Source organism: Ruditapes philippinarum, unplaced genomic scaffold (assembly GCF_026571515.1).
Source record: "Ruditapes philippinarum isolate M1 unplaced genomic scaffold, ASM2657151v2 ctg6291_1_1_1_1, whole genome shotgun sequence".
Taxonomy (NCBI): Eukaryota; Metazoa; Mollusca; class Bivalvia; order Venerida; family Veneridae; genus Ruditapes; species Ruditapes philippinarum.
Genome location: NW_026863394.1, coordinates 34,898 through 52,671, shown reverse-complemented (window position 1 = coordinate 52,671; position 17,774 = coordinate 34,898). Strand labels below are relative to the sequence as shown.

The following is a 17,774-nucleotide window of genomic DNA, read 5'->3' as shown; positions in this document are numbered from 1 at the left end:
ATTACAAAAAATGGTTAATGATCGTTTAAATTATTCTATTTTACCTGTGTATATATAGGATTAAATGGACATTTCAAATAATTTTTAGCATGCCTGGACAGGAATGACAACCATTTTTAAATTTCGAACCCTCTTTAGAATTGACCAATCGTCTTTTACGACTATGATCACGTGAACATCAGTGAGGCAAGCTGCCGAGCTTCGTTTGTCATCTAATTTATCATTGGCTTTCTCAAAATAAGTAACCAATCGGCGTGCTCGTCATATGGAACTTTCATTATTTACAAATGGCTGCCACCATTGAAACGTCAAAATGTGTCCAGACTTGTTTTAGCTAAAGCGGCATAATATGGACAGTAACTGAAGTATATAATTTATTTTAAATTAAATAAATTTTTACAACTTGATAATGTTGTCTCAGAATTACTGTGTATAAGAATACCTGTTGTTTTGTAGAACAAAGTGCCAAAATAATAAAATTTGGTCAGATTGTATCCAGTTTTAACGTTTATTTTCATGATTTAATCCAAACGATATGTCAAGTTACTCCACTTGTTTTTCATGGTTCATTAGGTAATCTATCATTCTAAAAATAACTTATTGGAAAATGAATAGCTATCGGCCTTGGAGACAGTATACTGCCGTGTTAAATATAGAAGTACAGTAGTCTTCACAGTAGAAGATAGTCCACACTTGCATATTTTATTTAAAGTTTCTAATAGAGAATCTATATATTTATTAACAGGTGGACTTTTTACAATATAAAATGAAATGAACAGTGTTGACGGTCATTAAATTGTTACCACATGTAATTCAGACATTTAAACTTGCAAACATTTAATTTGTCATATAGTTTATCAGTCTCAGTCACCCAAATTACAAATGTAAACAGTTTATTTCTGTTCTGTAGATCTTTGTATCACCCAACTTCTAAAGCTGTAAATTTGCTAATTATTTGTTACTTATATTTAAAATCTTATGAGGTGGTCACTATAATATTCAATGCCAATATATCTCTAGCTGCCAAGGTACATGATTCATATTAATATATGTATCTGAGCTGCTTAGCTGAGATTTTGACAAAATTATGGCCCTTTGTGAACTAAAAATTTTTTGGTTAGCATCAACTTATTATGGCGGCTCATTTAATGATTTATTTAATATTGATATACTATCAGGCACTGAGAATTGTCAGGCATGCTTTTCATCTGACAGTTCTTGAATGTTTACTATAAATCTATATCACTTTTTATGTAAGGAGCTGCTTCAGAGTAACAAATGTTAAGGTAGTTCTTCTCTACAGAGAAGTGGATATAGGGATCACTTCTCCATCCTTTGTCCACCCATAACAATCTTTGTCCGGACTACTCTTCAGAAACTACTGGTGCAATTTCATCAAAACTTTACAGGAATGATCTGACAGTACTAGTCTAGTTGTGCATATTGCCTGCATTTTCTAGTTCAATGATTTTTGTCAGAGTTATGGGCCTTTAATAATTTTTTTTTTTTAAGTTTGTCTGGACTACTCCTTATACCACAAATGCAATTTCAATGACAATTTACAGGATTGATCAGTAGCTCATTAGTACCTGCACATATTACATGGGTTTTCTGGTTGAATGATATCAGGCCAAGTTATGGCCCTTGAATAAAAAATTTTCTTTGTGTATGTTGCCAGCTACTCAGAAGCTATTAACTACTAAATAGTAAATTGTGCAATTTCATCCAAACTTAATAGGAATGATCAGTTCTAAGGCTAAGTTGTGCATATTGTCAACATTTTCTGGTTCAATGATTTTTGTCAGAGTTACGGCCAGTTAATAATTAATTTATAATTAAAATTTATCCTGACTACTCCTCTTATACCACTGAGGTAATTTCAATGGAACTTTAAAGGATTAATCAGTAGCTCAAGTCCTTGTGCATGTTACATGTGTTTTAAAGTCGAATGATTTTTATTTGTTTGGGTCGTCAGACCAAACAAATAATGGTAGCGAAATTTCAGAGTCTAATGTTCTTAATTGCAAATGCCGAAAGTAGTCCACTTTTTTGAAGCGGTTACTTCCCTTTTGTATGTACACTTAAGCCGAAAAATTCAGGGGAGATCACTGCGTAAAGATGGTCAAAGACAGGCGCATCAATTTTCAAGCAAAGTAATTCCTGAATGGTCGAAGATTTCTAATATTGTTTTCTGGTATTTTCTGATCGAAAATAACTAAATACAAAGCGGACATTCAATCTCTGACACAGAAGTTTATGACAAACCTAACAACAAGTAGTTCTCAAAACAGCTTAAAACTAGCGATTTAAAAGAAAGAAATATTTTATTTTGTTACAAGTATGCAACAAATTACAACGCATTTAAAGTTAAACAATAGCGTTGGCTTATAGAATTGTCAATAAATGCACAATCACAAATTTCGCGGATGAATATGATTTTATCAATGAAAATACTATTTTTAGCCATGTAGATTACCGAATACTACACAAACCGAGTAGTGGAATATATAGATTCTACATGTCGGACTGTTTGGGCGAGAGGATTTTCGCTAAAATATTTACTTCAATTTTAAACAACAGGTTTACCCTGAACAAAATACCTCGAAATTAATAAGGATTACAAACCTGAATGCCTATGGAAGTTCTAAATTTAGAATGACTTGATATTATTCAGACATATTGTGTATAACTTCCCTGTGGTACAGTGGTAACGCGCTCGCTTAGTGAGTGAGAGGTCTCGAGTTCGAATCCCAGTCGAGGAAATTTTTTTTGTGTTAAATTCTTTTTTTAATTGTTTTTGTTAAGGAAGTAGCCATGATTTACAAGGATAAAGTGTGGCTGTCGTAAAAAAAGTACATAAATGATTTTTTGATGCAACTCTAGTTATGCAGAATTCCGTATGTGCCTTACAAAATGAATTATAATACATAAAAATAAAATTATACAGGAAAATGCATACAGATATACAGTACGATTTAGATTGCAAAGATCAGAAAATACCAAAGAACTTGAAGCCCTTTGATTCTTTATAAATATACATGCTTATAGTAAGCTTCAGGATTATTTACATCTGTGTTAAACAACAGTTAAAAGTCGTTACAAGCCCTAATTTAGAATAATATGGTTTTCTTCAGGCCGTTCACATATAAATTTAACCGTGGCTGAAGGGTTTTCGGGCTCGCTTAGGAAGCGAGAGGTCTGGAGTTCAAATCCCAGTAAAGGTAACTCATTTTTTTAAATTGTTAAAGTCAAATAAACATTGGATTGAATATCAGTGTTGCAATTAGTCTTATAGCCAATTTACTACAATTAAAACGCTGGAAAGCATTGGTGGCACTAAACATATAATCTCACAACCTGCACCTTTCTTACATTCTGAGACCCAAACAAATTCAGCGCCTTCTGTGCTTTGATTGTTGAAGTAATGGCCCTTGAATAAAAAAGGTGTTAATAAAGTTTGTCCAGACTACATCTCTTATACCACTAAAGTAATTTCATTTTACAGGATTGATTGGTAGCTCAAATACTTGAGCATATTACAATACACAGGTTTTTCAGTAGAATGACTTAAGCTGAGTTATGGCCCTTGGATGTAAATCGCGTTTTGCACTGTTAATAATTTTTGTTTCAGCTGCAACATGCAATTGGCTATCATGAGACAACACATATGATCAATGATCACTCTTCTATTTTATTTATACCAAGTTTTAATTATTTAAATTAGTCAAGCATGCTGTCTCCTTTGACAGCTTTAGCTGAAGAGATTTCAGTATACATGATATAGCTGCTTTACCCCCTTGTGGCTAAGGGGTTGCCTTAAGGGGTTCAGGCATCAGAATGGCATCCACTGTTTGGTCATAAGAGGCGACTAAATGGGTCCAAAATACTGCAGTCTATGCATCTCTTACCACCCGCAGGTGAGGTGGTTAAGGTTTTGACCCCTGAAGTTGCTTTAAGTTTGTTACACCAGAGGTTAGCCAAAATCATCTTTCCTGTTTTGTTGCCATAAATAATGATGGTGCAATGTACCAAAAATGAAAATATAGCTGCTTTTGGATGTAAAAGTTTTCTTCTTCTAATTTCAGAACAAAGATGCCAAGAAGAAAAAAGAAATCTTCTCTTGCAACCAGACCATCACTGGTTTTCACAGAGAGTCCTGTGCATGTTCAGAATAATGTACCATCTCCTGTACTTTGTGCAAGATGTCCCCCCACAGCAAACTCGATCCCTGTCGATGAACTACACAATCTGTCATGGGTATTGATTAATGATTTAAAAAATATTCTTGCAGAAAAAAAGAAATATGCATTTCTACCATGTACCTTCAGTGCTAGCTTAAGAAACGTCAGTGGTTCTACTCAGGTGCTTGATTGTGCCTGAAATAATGCATAGAGGGTCATGTGAGGTCCTTCTCCACCAATTAAGCTGGATAGTCGCCATATGACCTTTTCTTTTTTGCATCAATCCATACAGTCAAATTATCGTTAAAAATTAAGGTATGGTAACCAAAAAAATAGAATTGTGAAAAGCTAACAACAAAATTTTTTTTTTTCAGATGATATTATTAAAGTTACATCAAATAAATATGTAAAAATATTTTGCCGTCGGCCTAAAATTCAAACATTCTACAGTTTCATTAACCTGTTTAATAGTATTGTTGTAAATCTCATCAAATATTGTTCATAAATTTGGATTTTAAACGGGAAACCCCACGGTAACACTAAAGTTCGTATACAAATTTTAACATGCAAATGAAGACTATAATGAGCTCGTGTATGCGCTACGTCACAGTTTTATATATGCTATCCGGAACACAGCAAATGCGATATTTTCTTGTGCAAACACAGTTTTACCGTTTAAGCTTCACGGTGAACTAAACCTGGGGTTCGGTAAAAGTAATGATCTCGTAAAAAGATTAAATTTGTATGAAAAAATCCGTTACAATGCGGAAATATACCGTTAAATTAGGACTGCCACTTATAGTCATGTTTGTTGATTTAATATTGATGTAAGGATGATCCGAAGGCGGAGTTTCCCGTGCAAACAGAAATTATACTTCCCATTTCGCCACAATGAGGTTACCTATTTTCATATAGTAAAACTCATTTTGGTTGTTTGGACACCAAAATAAGACCTGGAGTGGATATAAAACCCAATTTATTAATGAAATGACACTATTTAGTTTTTTATGAAATTTATTTAATGTAACTTTAAATACACATTTATAAATAAAGTGCACATTGAAAGTGTTTCCATACAGAGTCATATTTGACTTAAATTTAAGCTTGTTGGGGAGAAATTTTATTTTTCTTGTTCATAAGACTCATGAACTACATGTATTGAAGGTATTCCCTTGATATTTCACCCAGTCTTCAATCATTGAAACAATTCACTTGTAACTTCACATAGTCTTTGGGGTCATCATTGAAGGACTCTTAACAAGATCCTTATCTGTAAAAGCATGGTTTTTCACCAACACATTTCTCTTGAGGAACATAAAAGTTCCTGCATTATTCAGGCTCTTGTGTTATTAATGGACACTAATTGAGTGCACTGCCCAACTAGCAAATATTAAGAGGATATTTTTTCGTTTGCGTGAAATATGATATATATTTTCACGAAACATGATAAAAAGCCACATATTTTCACGAGCCGGTACGGCGAGTGAAAATATGTGACATTTTATCATGTTGAGTGAAAATATAGACTATATTTCACGAAAAACGAAAAAATAACCTTTTTATTTAATTTCATTATCAAAGAAAATAGTAACGAATCCCCTTGCTTTCTACCATCTGCAACTGTACAGCGCGCAGTAATTTATGCGTAAGCACGCGCTGTTTGGCGCTACATTGTGACGTCATGTAAACAACTCTTTAAACGTCTGTACAGCGTTAATTACTGAATTAAAGATATTGGTGTTCGGATTAATTTTCTTAGTTAGACCATTTTCTATCATGCTAGATAGTTTTCAAAACAAAATTCAAGAAAAAGTTGTTTTGTATTTATCAGATTTTTCAAACAAAACGGCGAAAGAAGTCCCTTAAAATAAATATGAGTTTTGACTCCGCCCACTTTCATATTTATATTTCATATTTATTTTTAAAAAATATGAAATATATTTGACTGATATAGCACCATATTTCATGGGTAAAATTAAATAAAGTCTTGAAATGTCCAGCTTGTTTTAAGTTTACTTTTAACCAGACCAGTCTGAAATACATATTTATTTTATGTTTAACTTAATATGAAAAAGAAAATACAATTCAGAAAGCTTGTAAGATAATTTTTACCCTGTGTGAAGTGCTTAATTGTTATGGATGATTTATTTTTTTAGTAAAAATATCAAACTGACATAACATGATATTTGAGGTTATTAGTGTTATTGCATTGTTCACTGATTCATCTAAAGATTGACATGTTTTATACCAAAAATTTGTTTACATAGAAGGTTAGGAAAATTGATTATTCAGATTATTTATATTTTCTCCTTGTATTATTGAAGTTGCCTTGTCTGTTTCAGGTTTCCCCGCAGTTTAGAAATGTTAGACTCTCTGGTGGACAAGGTAAACGGAAACTTACCAGGCAAAGAAGACACAGTGTTGCTGGTCATAGAAATGTTGCCACATCCTATTCAGACAATAATTCATTGAATAAAGAAAATACAGCACTGGGTTCTCGAAATAAACTGAGAAAATTTAATTCCCTAAGGTTTATAGGCGATAAGTCAAACATTCCAAGTATAATTGAAGATGTTGAAGTGTCTATAGAAGACCAGACAGAATCTGAGGAAACTGAAAGAGAGGATGGTGATCAGAATGAAATTGCTGATAATGACAGTCAGTGTCACAAATGTTTGGAAAATCGTCAATCTAGAAATAAAGGGCACATTCATAAAAGGGACTTGGAAAGGAATAACTATGGTGCTAATATTCAGGAAGAAAGTGAAACAGCTTTAAATATTAATAGAGAGGTTAATGAAGTGTTTGAAAATGATGGTAATAAGTTGGATGAGCATCATGAAAGAAGTAGTAGTGGAGAAATCACTGATCTTAATGTAACGAGAAATAGAAAACATTCAGTTATGGATAAACCACCCATTAAGAGATTGTTTGCAAGTCAGCTTTTAGTCAAAGCTGATTCTGAAGATCAAGAATGTGTTGATGAGATGGTTGATAATGAAAAGATAGTGCAGAACAAGACAAAGTTAAATGATGACTCATTAATTGTACCAGACAGTGAATCAGATTCTGCTAACTCACCTCATATTAGGCGATCAGAGAGAATACGAGAACTTGGTAAAATGCTAGCAAACTGCGAGTCACCGTGTAGTTATAGGAAATTGACTTGTCAGACAGTAGTGCTAGCTCCAAATACTCCAGAAAATGAGTATGGTTGGAGCAAGAGAAAACGACAGTTGATTACGTATCTCAAGAAAAAGTCATGACCGGGTTTTGTTAGAAAAAAACATAATTTATGCACTTCTTTCAATCACATCAAATCATGTTGATAATTTATTTGTAGTCTAAGAATCTAAGATGGTAACCTTTTTGTGTAAAGTCTTTTGTAGAAAAAAAGTTCAAGAGTAAAAGTAAAGTATACAGACTGTATTCAATGTTTTTATTTTATTTCAAGAGCAGATTTGAAAGCTCTACAACATGCCTGTTTTAGCCTATTTTTAGCTCGACTTTTTTGGGAAAAAAAAATAGAGGTATTGTTACATTCATGTCGGCGTTGCAGTCCGCAAACTTAAACCTTAATCATGACTTTAAGTTCTTTGTGTATTGTCTTCATACTTGGCCACAACAACCATTGGGATAATACCTTTAAGTAGATCAGACTAACCTTGACCTTCATTCATATATGACCTTGACCTTCAAGGTTAAATGTCTAAATTTTGCCATAACTTAGTTATTTTTGAATAGATTGTCTTCAAACTTGAACATAATTTTTTAGGATTGACCTTCAAGTGTCTGTTACTGTTGATCTTACAGTTTAAATAAATTCTGTTATACAGTTTTCATTCTGCAGCTTTATCTGCATGTATTTGAACTGTAGCATATTAATATATATTTCATGTCTTTAAAAATAGCTCTTTGTTTTCACTCTAATATATGCTAAAAACTGATAGTGACAATCTGTTTGAATAAAATGATTTTTGAGCTATCAATAAACCAGCCAAACTGGTTTTTCAAAACAAAGATAGGAGAGCATGTGTTCCTTGTTGTGCCAGGAATTTAAAAATTGTTAAATGGTGAATACATGTTCACAATTAAAATTTGACGCAATTTCAAAAGAACTATAATTATAATCATAATGATAAAATTAATTTTTGCAAAGTTCTGCCTCCTTTCCTTCTGCTTAAAGTAAACTATCTAACATATTTTTATGATATACTGTATAAGTGGTTAATTTTGCGACATGGAAATGTTTCAAAATATGACAAAGAAATGTGTGATCAGGAATTTATAAAACAAACAATGTTTATTTCAGACAGTTATATAAATAATAAAAGTATTAAGCAACTTAATACAACTTTTTCAATAACGGCATTTTCCTCACATGTACCTGCATAATTAATGATCACAAAAACAGTATTATATTCAAGAAATCATATCTTTACAAATGTTTCCGCAAGCAAAGAGTCCACTTTTTAGCTCGACTATTCGATAAGAATAAGTAGAGCTATTGCAGTCACCCGAGCGTCGGCGTCGGCGTCGGCGTAACCACTTATGTTAAAGTTTTTGTAATAGTTCAAATATTTTCAAAGTCCATTGACATATGGCTTTGAAACTTTGCACACTTGTTCACCATCATGACCCCAACCTGTAGACAGGAGGAGGTAACTCTATCAAGCATTTTGACAGAATTATGCCCCTTTTTCGACTTAGAATTTACGTTAAAGTTTTTGTAATAGTTCAAATATTTTCAAAGTCAATTGACATATGGCTTTGAAACTTTGCACACTTGTTCACCATCATGACCCCAACCTGTAGACAGGAGGAGGTAACTCTATCAAGTATTTTGACAGAATTATGCCCCTTTTTCGACTTAGAATTTACGTTAAAGTTTTTGTAATAGTTCAAATATTTTCAAAGTCCATTGACATATGGCTTTGAAACTTTGCACACTTGTTCACCATCATGACCCCAACCTGTAGACAGGAGGAGGTAACTCTATCAAGCATTTTGACAGAATTATGCCCCTTTTTCGACTTAGAATTTACGTTAAAGTTTTTGTAACAGTTCAAATATTTTCAAAGTCCATAGACATATGGCTTTGAAACTTTGCACACTTGTTCAACATCATGACCCCAACCTGTAGACAGCAGGAGGTAACTCTATTAAGCATTTTGACAGAATTATGCCCCTTTTTCGACTTAGAATTTACGTTAAAGTTTTTGTAATAGTTCAAATATTTTCTAAGTCCATTGACATATGGCTTTGAAACTTTGCACACTTGTTCAACATCATGACCCCAACCTGTAAACAGGAGGAGGTAACTCTATCAAGCATTTTGACAGATATATGCCCCTTTTTCGACTTAGAATTTACGTTAAAGTTTTTGTAATAGTTCAAATATTTTCAAAGTCCATTGACATATGGCTTTGAAACTTTGCACACTTGTTCACCATCATGACCCCAACCTGTAAACAGGAGGAGGTAACTGTATCAGGCATTTTTTTTACTATCAAGCACTAAGAATAGTCGAGCACGCTGTCCTACCGACAGCTCTTGTTGACATTCCCAAAACGTTTGTGTCACATAAATTATATATATCCACTTATACAATATTATAATTATAATATTCATCTGAATATTGATGAAAGCCGCATTCTTGAACTCTCTGGGGAATGTTAATGCAACATGTGACCTTGAATTCTGGCAGAAGTGGTTCAGTTGTCTCCAGTTATACAAGGTCATCATGGGCTTAGAACCATTCACTGTTAAAACTGTGTTTTAATGTAAGTGGCTTCTGGTCTTCACTTAATTCTGAACCATTCACTGTTAAAACTGTGTTTACATTTAAGTAGTTTATGGACTGACCATTTAAACTATGTTTCCATATAAATGGTTCTTGGTCTTCACTTAAACCGAAGTCATCATGGGTTCAGGACTGTCCATTAATTCATGGTTAAGTTACATCCACATCCATCAGTTTATCAAGAAAATACATAACTACTAGTCAAAGTTTTCCCTCATAAATAATATATAACAAAAACTATTATCAACTGACCATGTAGTTTAAAATAAGTAAATAAGCAAAAGGCAGTTTTATGGGTTTTTTTCCAGTGTTTTATTCAGGTGACTTAGAATTTTACTCTCATTTTAGAAAAAAACAACAACAAATACATGTATTTAATACAAATATACATAAAATATCACTAAAAATTTAACTTAAAGAAAAAACGTACCAATGACACTTATAATAACTCCTACATGAACAAAATTAGATGTAGATAATAACAGCTTTATGTATTAATTTGAGTATTTAAGATAGTTTGTTCTGTTTGCAAGCCATTGTCATATACATGTAATACAATACAACAAAAACCCATTTCTTTCTGACTTCAGATGGACACCTTTATTAATTATTATCTTAAAGGTAAAAAGGTGTAGTTGGGGGAAAAGACCAAGAATGTTTTCATATATAATTTTAAACATTACCGGCAAGAACTGAGGTTTGGTGACGAACCCTCTCTGTAAACTTACTTATTTATAATGATGAAATCCCAGCATTTAAGGCAAGCGATTCTTATTTTCAACAAAACTTTTTTGATTTTCTGGTTTTTAGACTCATTTTAACATTTCTGTCATATCTAGGTGGCCCATCCACTTAATCAGCCTTCCTCGATGACTAACCAGTTATAACCAATTCCTCTGCAAGGTACCAACCACTAATCCTACATGATTTCTGAATCAGTGGTAAGAAACTAAATAACCAGTAGACTCAATGTCTTAAAGTCAATTGTCACATTTCTCAAGGATCAAACCAGTACTGTTCCCTGTATTACTTATATGATGCTCTCCCTATTGAGCTAAGCTAAAGGGGCGTTAAAATTGGGACAAACAATGAACAACAATCTGTTGCACATGTTAACACTGTTGTTGATTTGTTGTTTTTTTCTTGAACTATTTTTTTGTTTTCATTAATCTAAATTAATTTGATTAAGCATAATATATAATTATGTACTTGACAGGACCCAGAATGAAATTTTAGGGACTGTAATAATTATTTTATACTTTTTTATTCTCTGAACTCTTTAACTTTGGGTTTCAGACCCACATACGGTACTCCCTAATATAGATGGATTCTCTACCACTAAGCTGACAGTTGCAATACATTGACAAAAGCAAGATTAAACATAAAATTTCTGGTAATTGCGCGAGGTAGCTTGGGTCAGTATATGCTAATACTATTCATTAACAGCATGGGACTTATTCTATTATATGAATACTGTACAATATATCTAGTGGCAAGCTTATTAAAAAGTAACTACAGATGATAATAGAATTTAAAACTACAGTTTAGTTGTTATAGGCCTTGAAAATATGCCCTAAAAATTTATAGAAGCCCTACTGAGGTCAAATTAAAGCCTTAAAGTATAAAATATTAACTTCTTGCAAAGATCCATTCTGGGCACATGAAACAGAAAATATGAACAAGATAATAAAGAAATATACCCAGAATGAAATTGGACCCCTGTCCCCCAAATAGGCCTTCAAAATACACCCCAACCCCACTCCCCACACCCAAGTTGATGATTTGAATGCCACTACACAGTCTTTTATTTAGGTACCCTATTCAGCCTCTGTATATTAATAGCAGTTTAAATATAGCATCTATTGTCCTCGCATTTTACAAAAGAACATTTGTTTGTTTCATTTTACGCCTTTTCCATACAGTATTTCAGTCATATAGGCAGTACAAAAGAACAAAAAACAAATAGTTCCAAAGTCAAAGCCAATTGTACAAATTAAGCATAATAACACTTCATGATTGTAACCCATGTGAAATGGTCATTTACCAGACACATAACAATTTGATCATTTGGCAAAAATTCTCCCCTCACCCCTTTGTTAACAAAGTTTAATATTAGTTGTTCACAATTATATAACTCTTGCTTTGTTTCATTCACAAAAGTAATGCAGTATAAGTAGTATAAATCACAGAATCACTGATATCCCTAAACTTGGAAATGGACAGTTCCAAAAGAATGAAAGCTGGACAAGTCCATTGTAAAATTTCAGCAGAATAAGGGTTAAAAATACTGCTGATTCAAAATTTTCAGTTCCTAGACACGCCTCTCTTGCTTTCTTGGTTAGATTAATTTATCACTATTCATATATAATCATCACCATCCATATACATGTATAATTATCACCAACATTTGTCTACAAAAATGTCATGTGGTGACATAAATCGGAGAATCGCTGTGTTTACGAACATGTTCGGGTATTACAGCAGTGATCTCCCCTTCTTTCACAGCATGAACAGCGTCACCGCACACGTTTATCAGACACTGACTCTGAAATGTAAATGACAATAAATAAAATCAATCGTAATTTATCATAATGGTATTCAGCTGTAGTCTTAAAAATAATACATGTATTTTGTTATTTCGGTTTAAAGGGTGTAAAACTACAACTTTTAAAATATGCTACGCTCACTTCCATGCAAATTCTTATAAAAGAATAAAAGATCATCTTTCAATTTTGTTAGTTTGGTACAATGCATATAATGGTCTTAAGTCTCACACCACAAATATCTGTTTCATTATAAAATCTATAAAATGATTATATCTGCATATATTTAAAGCTACATAATCATAATGTCAAACTTTTCTTAAAGAGAAGTTTTACTTTCTATGCATTTAATCATAGGATTGTGAGGTCATTCCAGATCACAAATTTAAATAATACAGATATTGTTTATTTTCATTCCAATTGGTCCAAGTTTGTTCCAAAGATTTAAGCAGTCAAAATATACTCATAAATATGGAATATTTTATTGTAGTCGCTTTCTGAGGCTTTGTATTTTGCTAGAAGCAGTGTTGGAAAATTGATATCTCGCAAGACCTAAGGTCGAGCAAGATATTAATTTCTCAAGGCTGCAATTAGCAAAATGCATGGCCTCACAAAGCCCTTACAACACGATTTTCCTTTTTATTATATACCTATGTGTTTTACGTTTTCAATTTACTTCACTTCTATTTGTAAATTCAGAAAATGAAATGTAGCTGTCAAGAAATAAATTAATGAATGATGGATGAATATGTAATTTTTGCAAAAACGGCCATGCCTTTAATAATTTTGGTTCCCTTTTCCAAATTCTATGTTATACACAGCTAAGATCGGAACCAACGTCAAAAAAAGTCCGGCACTTCAATATATGGTACCATATTTTGTCACTTACATAATACGGAATTGTTTGTCCGTTAAAATGTACTTGTGTTTCAAAATGTGCGCATAGTTTAGGGAGAAAATTCATAGGTATATAATAAAGCATAATATTTAGAGTTACAAAACAAATAACAAGACTAACCTGGTTTTTATGTTCATTGGTCAGCAGAACACATTGTGTTAAATTATACGCCACCAGGGCGTTACCTCCCAGCGAGGACACATGAGCTCGTACAATCGCCAGAACTTCCATGATAAACTTCTGCATAAAACCACATACACCCCCAACCTGGGAATTAAACAGTAAATCTCAGATATGTCTGTAATAAATCAACAATACTATAAAGTTAATATAGATAGCTGCTAAAATATTCAGGAGTCATTCCTTATGATAGTCTTATTGCAATGCTTTCCTGCCAAAAAATTTCTAACACTGCCTAAAATTGTAATAAATTGGTTATTTCCCAAACGTTATTTGTCACAATTTTTGGTATTCAATAAATTTTAACCGTTTATAACCGGTATTTAGTACATAGCGATAAAGGATGAGTGATTGTAAATAATTGAATGCCCATAATTTTGAAAAAATTACATTTCGGAAATGCCGATTTGCAATATTTGCCACTGTTAATTTTTTTGGCAGGAAAGCATTACAGTGAGACTATCTTAATATTGAAAATATTTACTGCTTATACTTTTGAATTCAAGTACATCATGAACTTGCCCCTCACTGCATTAAGAACTGTCCAGTTCAGATTAAAGAAAACTTTGTCAAACTACTTGAATAACAAGCATATAGCAAGGACATAAAGGCTCCATGCCTTAAACTTTTACCACAAAAACTCAAACTGCTTCAAAGGTAATTTTTCTGGAAGTTAAATTCCACAGAACTCCTTTATATTGATGAAATCCTAATTAAAGAGGTGAAAATTTCTATACATGTATGTTGACGCCACATTTTTCAGTGATATTGCAGCATTCTAGTTTTGCGAATTGCAGGAAAAAAACAACAAATTGATGCTTCATGCAGGGACATGATTGCATCTTCCAGTGTAGAAACACTGACTTTCCATGAATTAGCTTTACAGATTCACAAAATGAATTTTTATTTACTTAGACAAGTTGTTTTAAATAATAACATTTAATCTAAAATATTTCAAAGAATTAATATAAGAAATACATACAATAATCGAGAGGAAGAGAGTTCATTGACTATAGTTTAATATTCCACATCTACTGTGGCGGCGTGGACGAGTGGTTAACTTTTCGGACTAGTGCTGACAGTGTGGGTTCAAACTCTGTCAGGGGAAGGCCGTTGTTTCCTTGAGCAAGAACATTTAAATTAATTGCATAGTACTGGTTGGTTCCAGGAACAGATTAGAGACTGTTTCAATAAGCTTACAGCTTCCAACACAATCAAACTAAAATGAATTTGTATGAACTAAACTACTGTTGACACTTCTTTAATTTGCCATGTTTTAACCCACCTCTCTAACAGACGTAGTTTCCCGTATGAAGAAGAAATTATAACTGCCGATATATTTTTCTATCTTAGCTCCGGGAACATACGCTAAAGGTGTAATCTGTATGCCCTGCAATGTTCTACCAAAAACCTGAAAGAAATTAAACCATAAGTTTATGTGTATCTTTTTAATCTATGCGTATCTATAAAATCTTATTTGTGTAGCAAGTTCTTTCAACATATATACTAGGACGAAAAAAAAAACGCCGGGTAACCTATAATATGCAACACATATTTTATTGCTTGGCCTAAAATAATGAAAATCGGCCAGATTTATGTGTTGTTCGCTGTCGAACGGTACACACGTTTAAAACTACACAATACCATACCTCTTCGCACTCGATTGGCCAGCATTCAGTCCAGATTTGTCCCCAATTGAACATTTGTGGGACGAACTGGAAAGGAGGGTAAGGAGACGTCCAAATGCCCCCACTAATCATGTCCAGCTCACACATGCCTTGCATGAAGAATGGAATAACATCCCCATGGCCATGATTAAGACCCTGGTGAATTCCATGCATAGACGGATCAGGGCTGCCACAGCTGCGCATGGAGGACACACAAGATACTGATATGTCCGGCCGTGTTTCGCAAAACAAGAAGGATCATCGTTAAAAGGGAGTATTTTTTCACATAATCAGCATCGGAAATCGATTGAAATTTCAACAGCTGGTTCCATACAGATGACATTTCATACAAAAATGAATATAATAATCCAATAATACAATTTATCCCTTAAAACAATCATTATAGGTTACCCGGCGTTTCTTTTTCGTCCTAGTATATTAATCACAATTAAATCCACTTCTTGGACTAGACAGTAATTGATTAATGCAATATCTTATAACACCATGCTAACACATTTATAACAAATATTTCAATGATGAATGATGTTCACTGTACTAGCTATTTAATTCAATATACATTGTATTTGTTGATATTCTGAGCTTTCAATAGTTTGATACATTATTTTTCCACCAATGACTGCCTTAGTATGTGTGTTTTTATATTATGGAGAAGTGAACTACAATGCACCTGTACCAGTGCATCTTTAAGGTTTAGAGACACAACATATCAACTATTTGGTCATGTGTTCCTTTTGGTCATATAATTTGTCACCTTAGCGCAGTAAAGAGTTAACTTCTTTTAAATTACAATGGAAGTTACCCTGTTACTGCACTAACCCATTAGCAGAGTCTTCATTGAATACAAATCTCTCCTGCCTCCAATCTATTTAATTTTTTGTTGTTTTTTTTGTTGAGTTTTACATCGCACCAACACAGTATAGGTCTTATGTCGACTTTCTAGCTTTAATCATGGAGGAAGACCTCAGGCACCTGAGTAGAACCACCTACGTTCATTTAGCTAGCTACAAAGCTTCCTCACATGCAAGAATCCAAAGTCCCTGCCAGGATTCAAGCCCACAGCAGCTTCGAAACTGTAAGGAAGGTGCAATTATTTCAAAGCATGACAACTTGATTTTTGTAGAATCATCCACTGCCTCCCAACACATACACACATCAATTTTATGACTCAACCTTAAAAGATGTTTTATGCTACTGGAACAGATGTATGTTTAATGTTAAAGATATTAAAGTATATCAAACAAACTTACTTGAGATTGTTTCTTCTTTAATACTTCTGCTTTAATCTTTGGAACTGTAATTTTAATGTGAAAAGAAATAGAGAAATAGGATTCTTAATTAAATAATATCAAAATGAATGTCCTTAATGTACTTGTTCAGCTTTCATTTCAGGAATTGTTCATTACCAATTTTGAAGAAATTAGAATGATAATTTGTAGCTGACCAGCCAACAGTATTGAGCCTGGTCAGACAGGACAAGTGCAAGCCCTGCAAAGACTGTTCACATTTGGTTTTAAAAGGTTCAGAGTTCAAATTTTCTGTTTTGTGGATAGTTTCTTTTACATTTCTAAAGAGAGCTTTCAATAAAAAGTTTAAAGAAAAGGATCATAGTACATGATTTTTTCAATCTTTAAAACCACAGTATAAAACAAGATTCTACATTTTCCCATGTCATTTTTAAGTTCCATGCAGTGGCATTGTTTAATTAATCAATTATTTAGTCATTTAAAATGATGCAGTTTGAGATTGGACCTGCAACCTACAGCATCCAAATTGTCAACTCTAAAACAAGGTCATCATAGAATTTAAAATTCACACTTTTTAAGTTCACACTATTTAAGTTCACACTATTTAGTTCAGAATATTTTCGTTGACAGTAAAAGTTCACATTATCTAAGTTCACAATAATTAAGTGCACAATATTTAAATTCACAATATTTGAATTCACAAAATCTAAATTCACAATACATGTATTTAGAGTAAAGCTTTTATTTTATTTCTTTTCTCTGGTAGTAATTAAGACATAAACCTTGTACAATATAGAAATCTATAAATAGAATGAATCAAACCTTTATGTAATGCAGATGAGGCTGATCCCTCCGTGACCTCTTCCATTTGGAACATCATATCATCAACATTCTCCCCACTGGCACCAACAACCGACACATTTGCTGGAAGATTGATTAAACTGTTGACCTTTCAATACAACTGATTAACCTATACCATGTAAATGAAATGGTACTGTTTAATATACTTTGTTCCACACTGCTGTAGGTATATATTCTGTCAGAGACTTGAGATTCTGTCATGTGAGGAAGCTATCCAGTTAGCACAAGGAATGCGAGTGGTTCTGCCAGGTGACCGCTTGTGTCTTTCTACTCCCATGACCGCTTGTTTTTGAATTTATGCATGGAAGAGGCACCTGAGTTTTTTCTCCACCACTGACCAATAAAAACTTGGAAAGTCTCCTTAAGACCAATATAG

The 17,774-nt window shown here is 33.1% G+C and overlaps 2 protein-coding genes across 2 annotated transcripts in view; one reads left to right on the top strand and one right to left on the bottom strand.

Moving 5' to 3' along the window:
• The first annotated feature begins 214 nt into the window (after positions 1 to 214).
• Positions 215 to 7,612, top strand: LOC132721989 (uncharacterized). Its single transcript, XM_060706381.1, has 3 exons — positions 215 to 365; positions 4,086 to 4,257; positions 6,524 to 7,612. The coding sequence occupies exons 2-3, from the start codon at positions 4,093 to 4,095 to the stop codon at positions 7,445 to 7,447; spliced, it is 1,089 nt and encodes a 362-aa protein (XP_060562364.1). The 5' UTR covers positions 215 to 365; positions 4,086 to 4,092; the 3' UTR covers positions 7,448 to 7,612.
• A 2,732-nt stretch (positions 7,613 to 10,344) lies between these two features.
• Positions 10,345 to 17,774, bottom strand: part of LOC132721986 (C2 domain-containing protein 5-like) — a gene marked incomplete at its 5' end in the record, with an annotated part of 42,166 nt that continues 34,736 nt past the window's right edge. Inside the window, 5 exon segments of the mRNA XM_060706379.1 lie at positions 10,345 to 12,529; positions 13,546 to 13,692; positions 14,891 to 15,016; positions 16,541 to 16,584; positions 17,360 to 17,461. Of these exon segments, the coding sequence (XP_060562362.1) occupies positions 12,407 to 12,529; positions 13,546 to 13,692; positions 14,891 to 15,016; positions 16,541 to 16,584; positions 17,360 to 17,461 (542 nt within the window).

What these genes read in the sequence shown, in the direction of transcription:
- LOC132721989 (XM_060706381.1), top strand. Translation starts at nt 4,093, where the DNA reads ATGCCAAGAAGAAAAAAGAAATCTTCTCTTGCAACCAGACCATCACTG. An exon ending in AACTACACAATCTGTCATGG is followed by an intron (nt 4,258 to 6,523) that starts GTATTGATTAAT and finishes TGTCTGTTTCAG; the next exon opens with GTTTCCCCGCAGTTTAGAAA.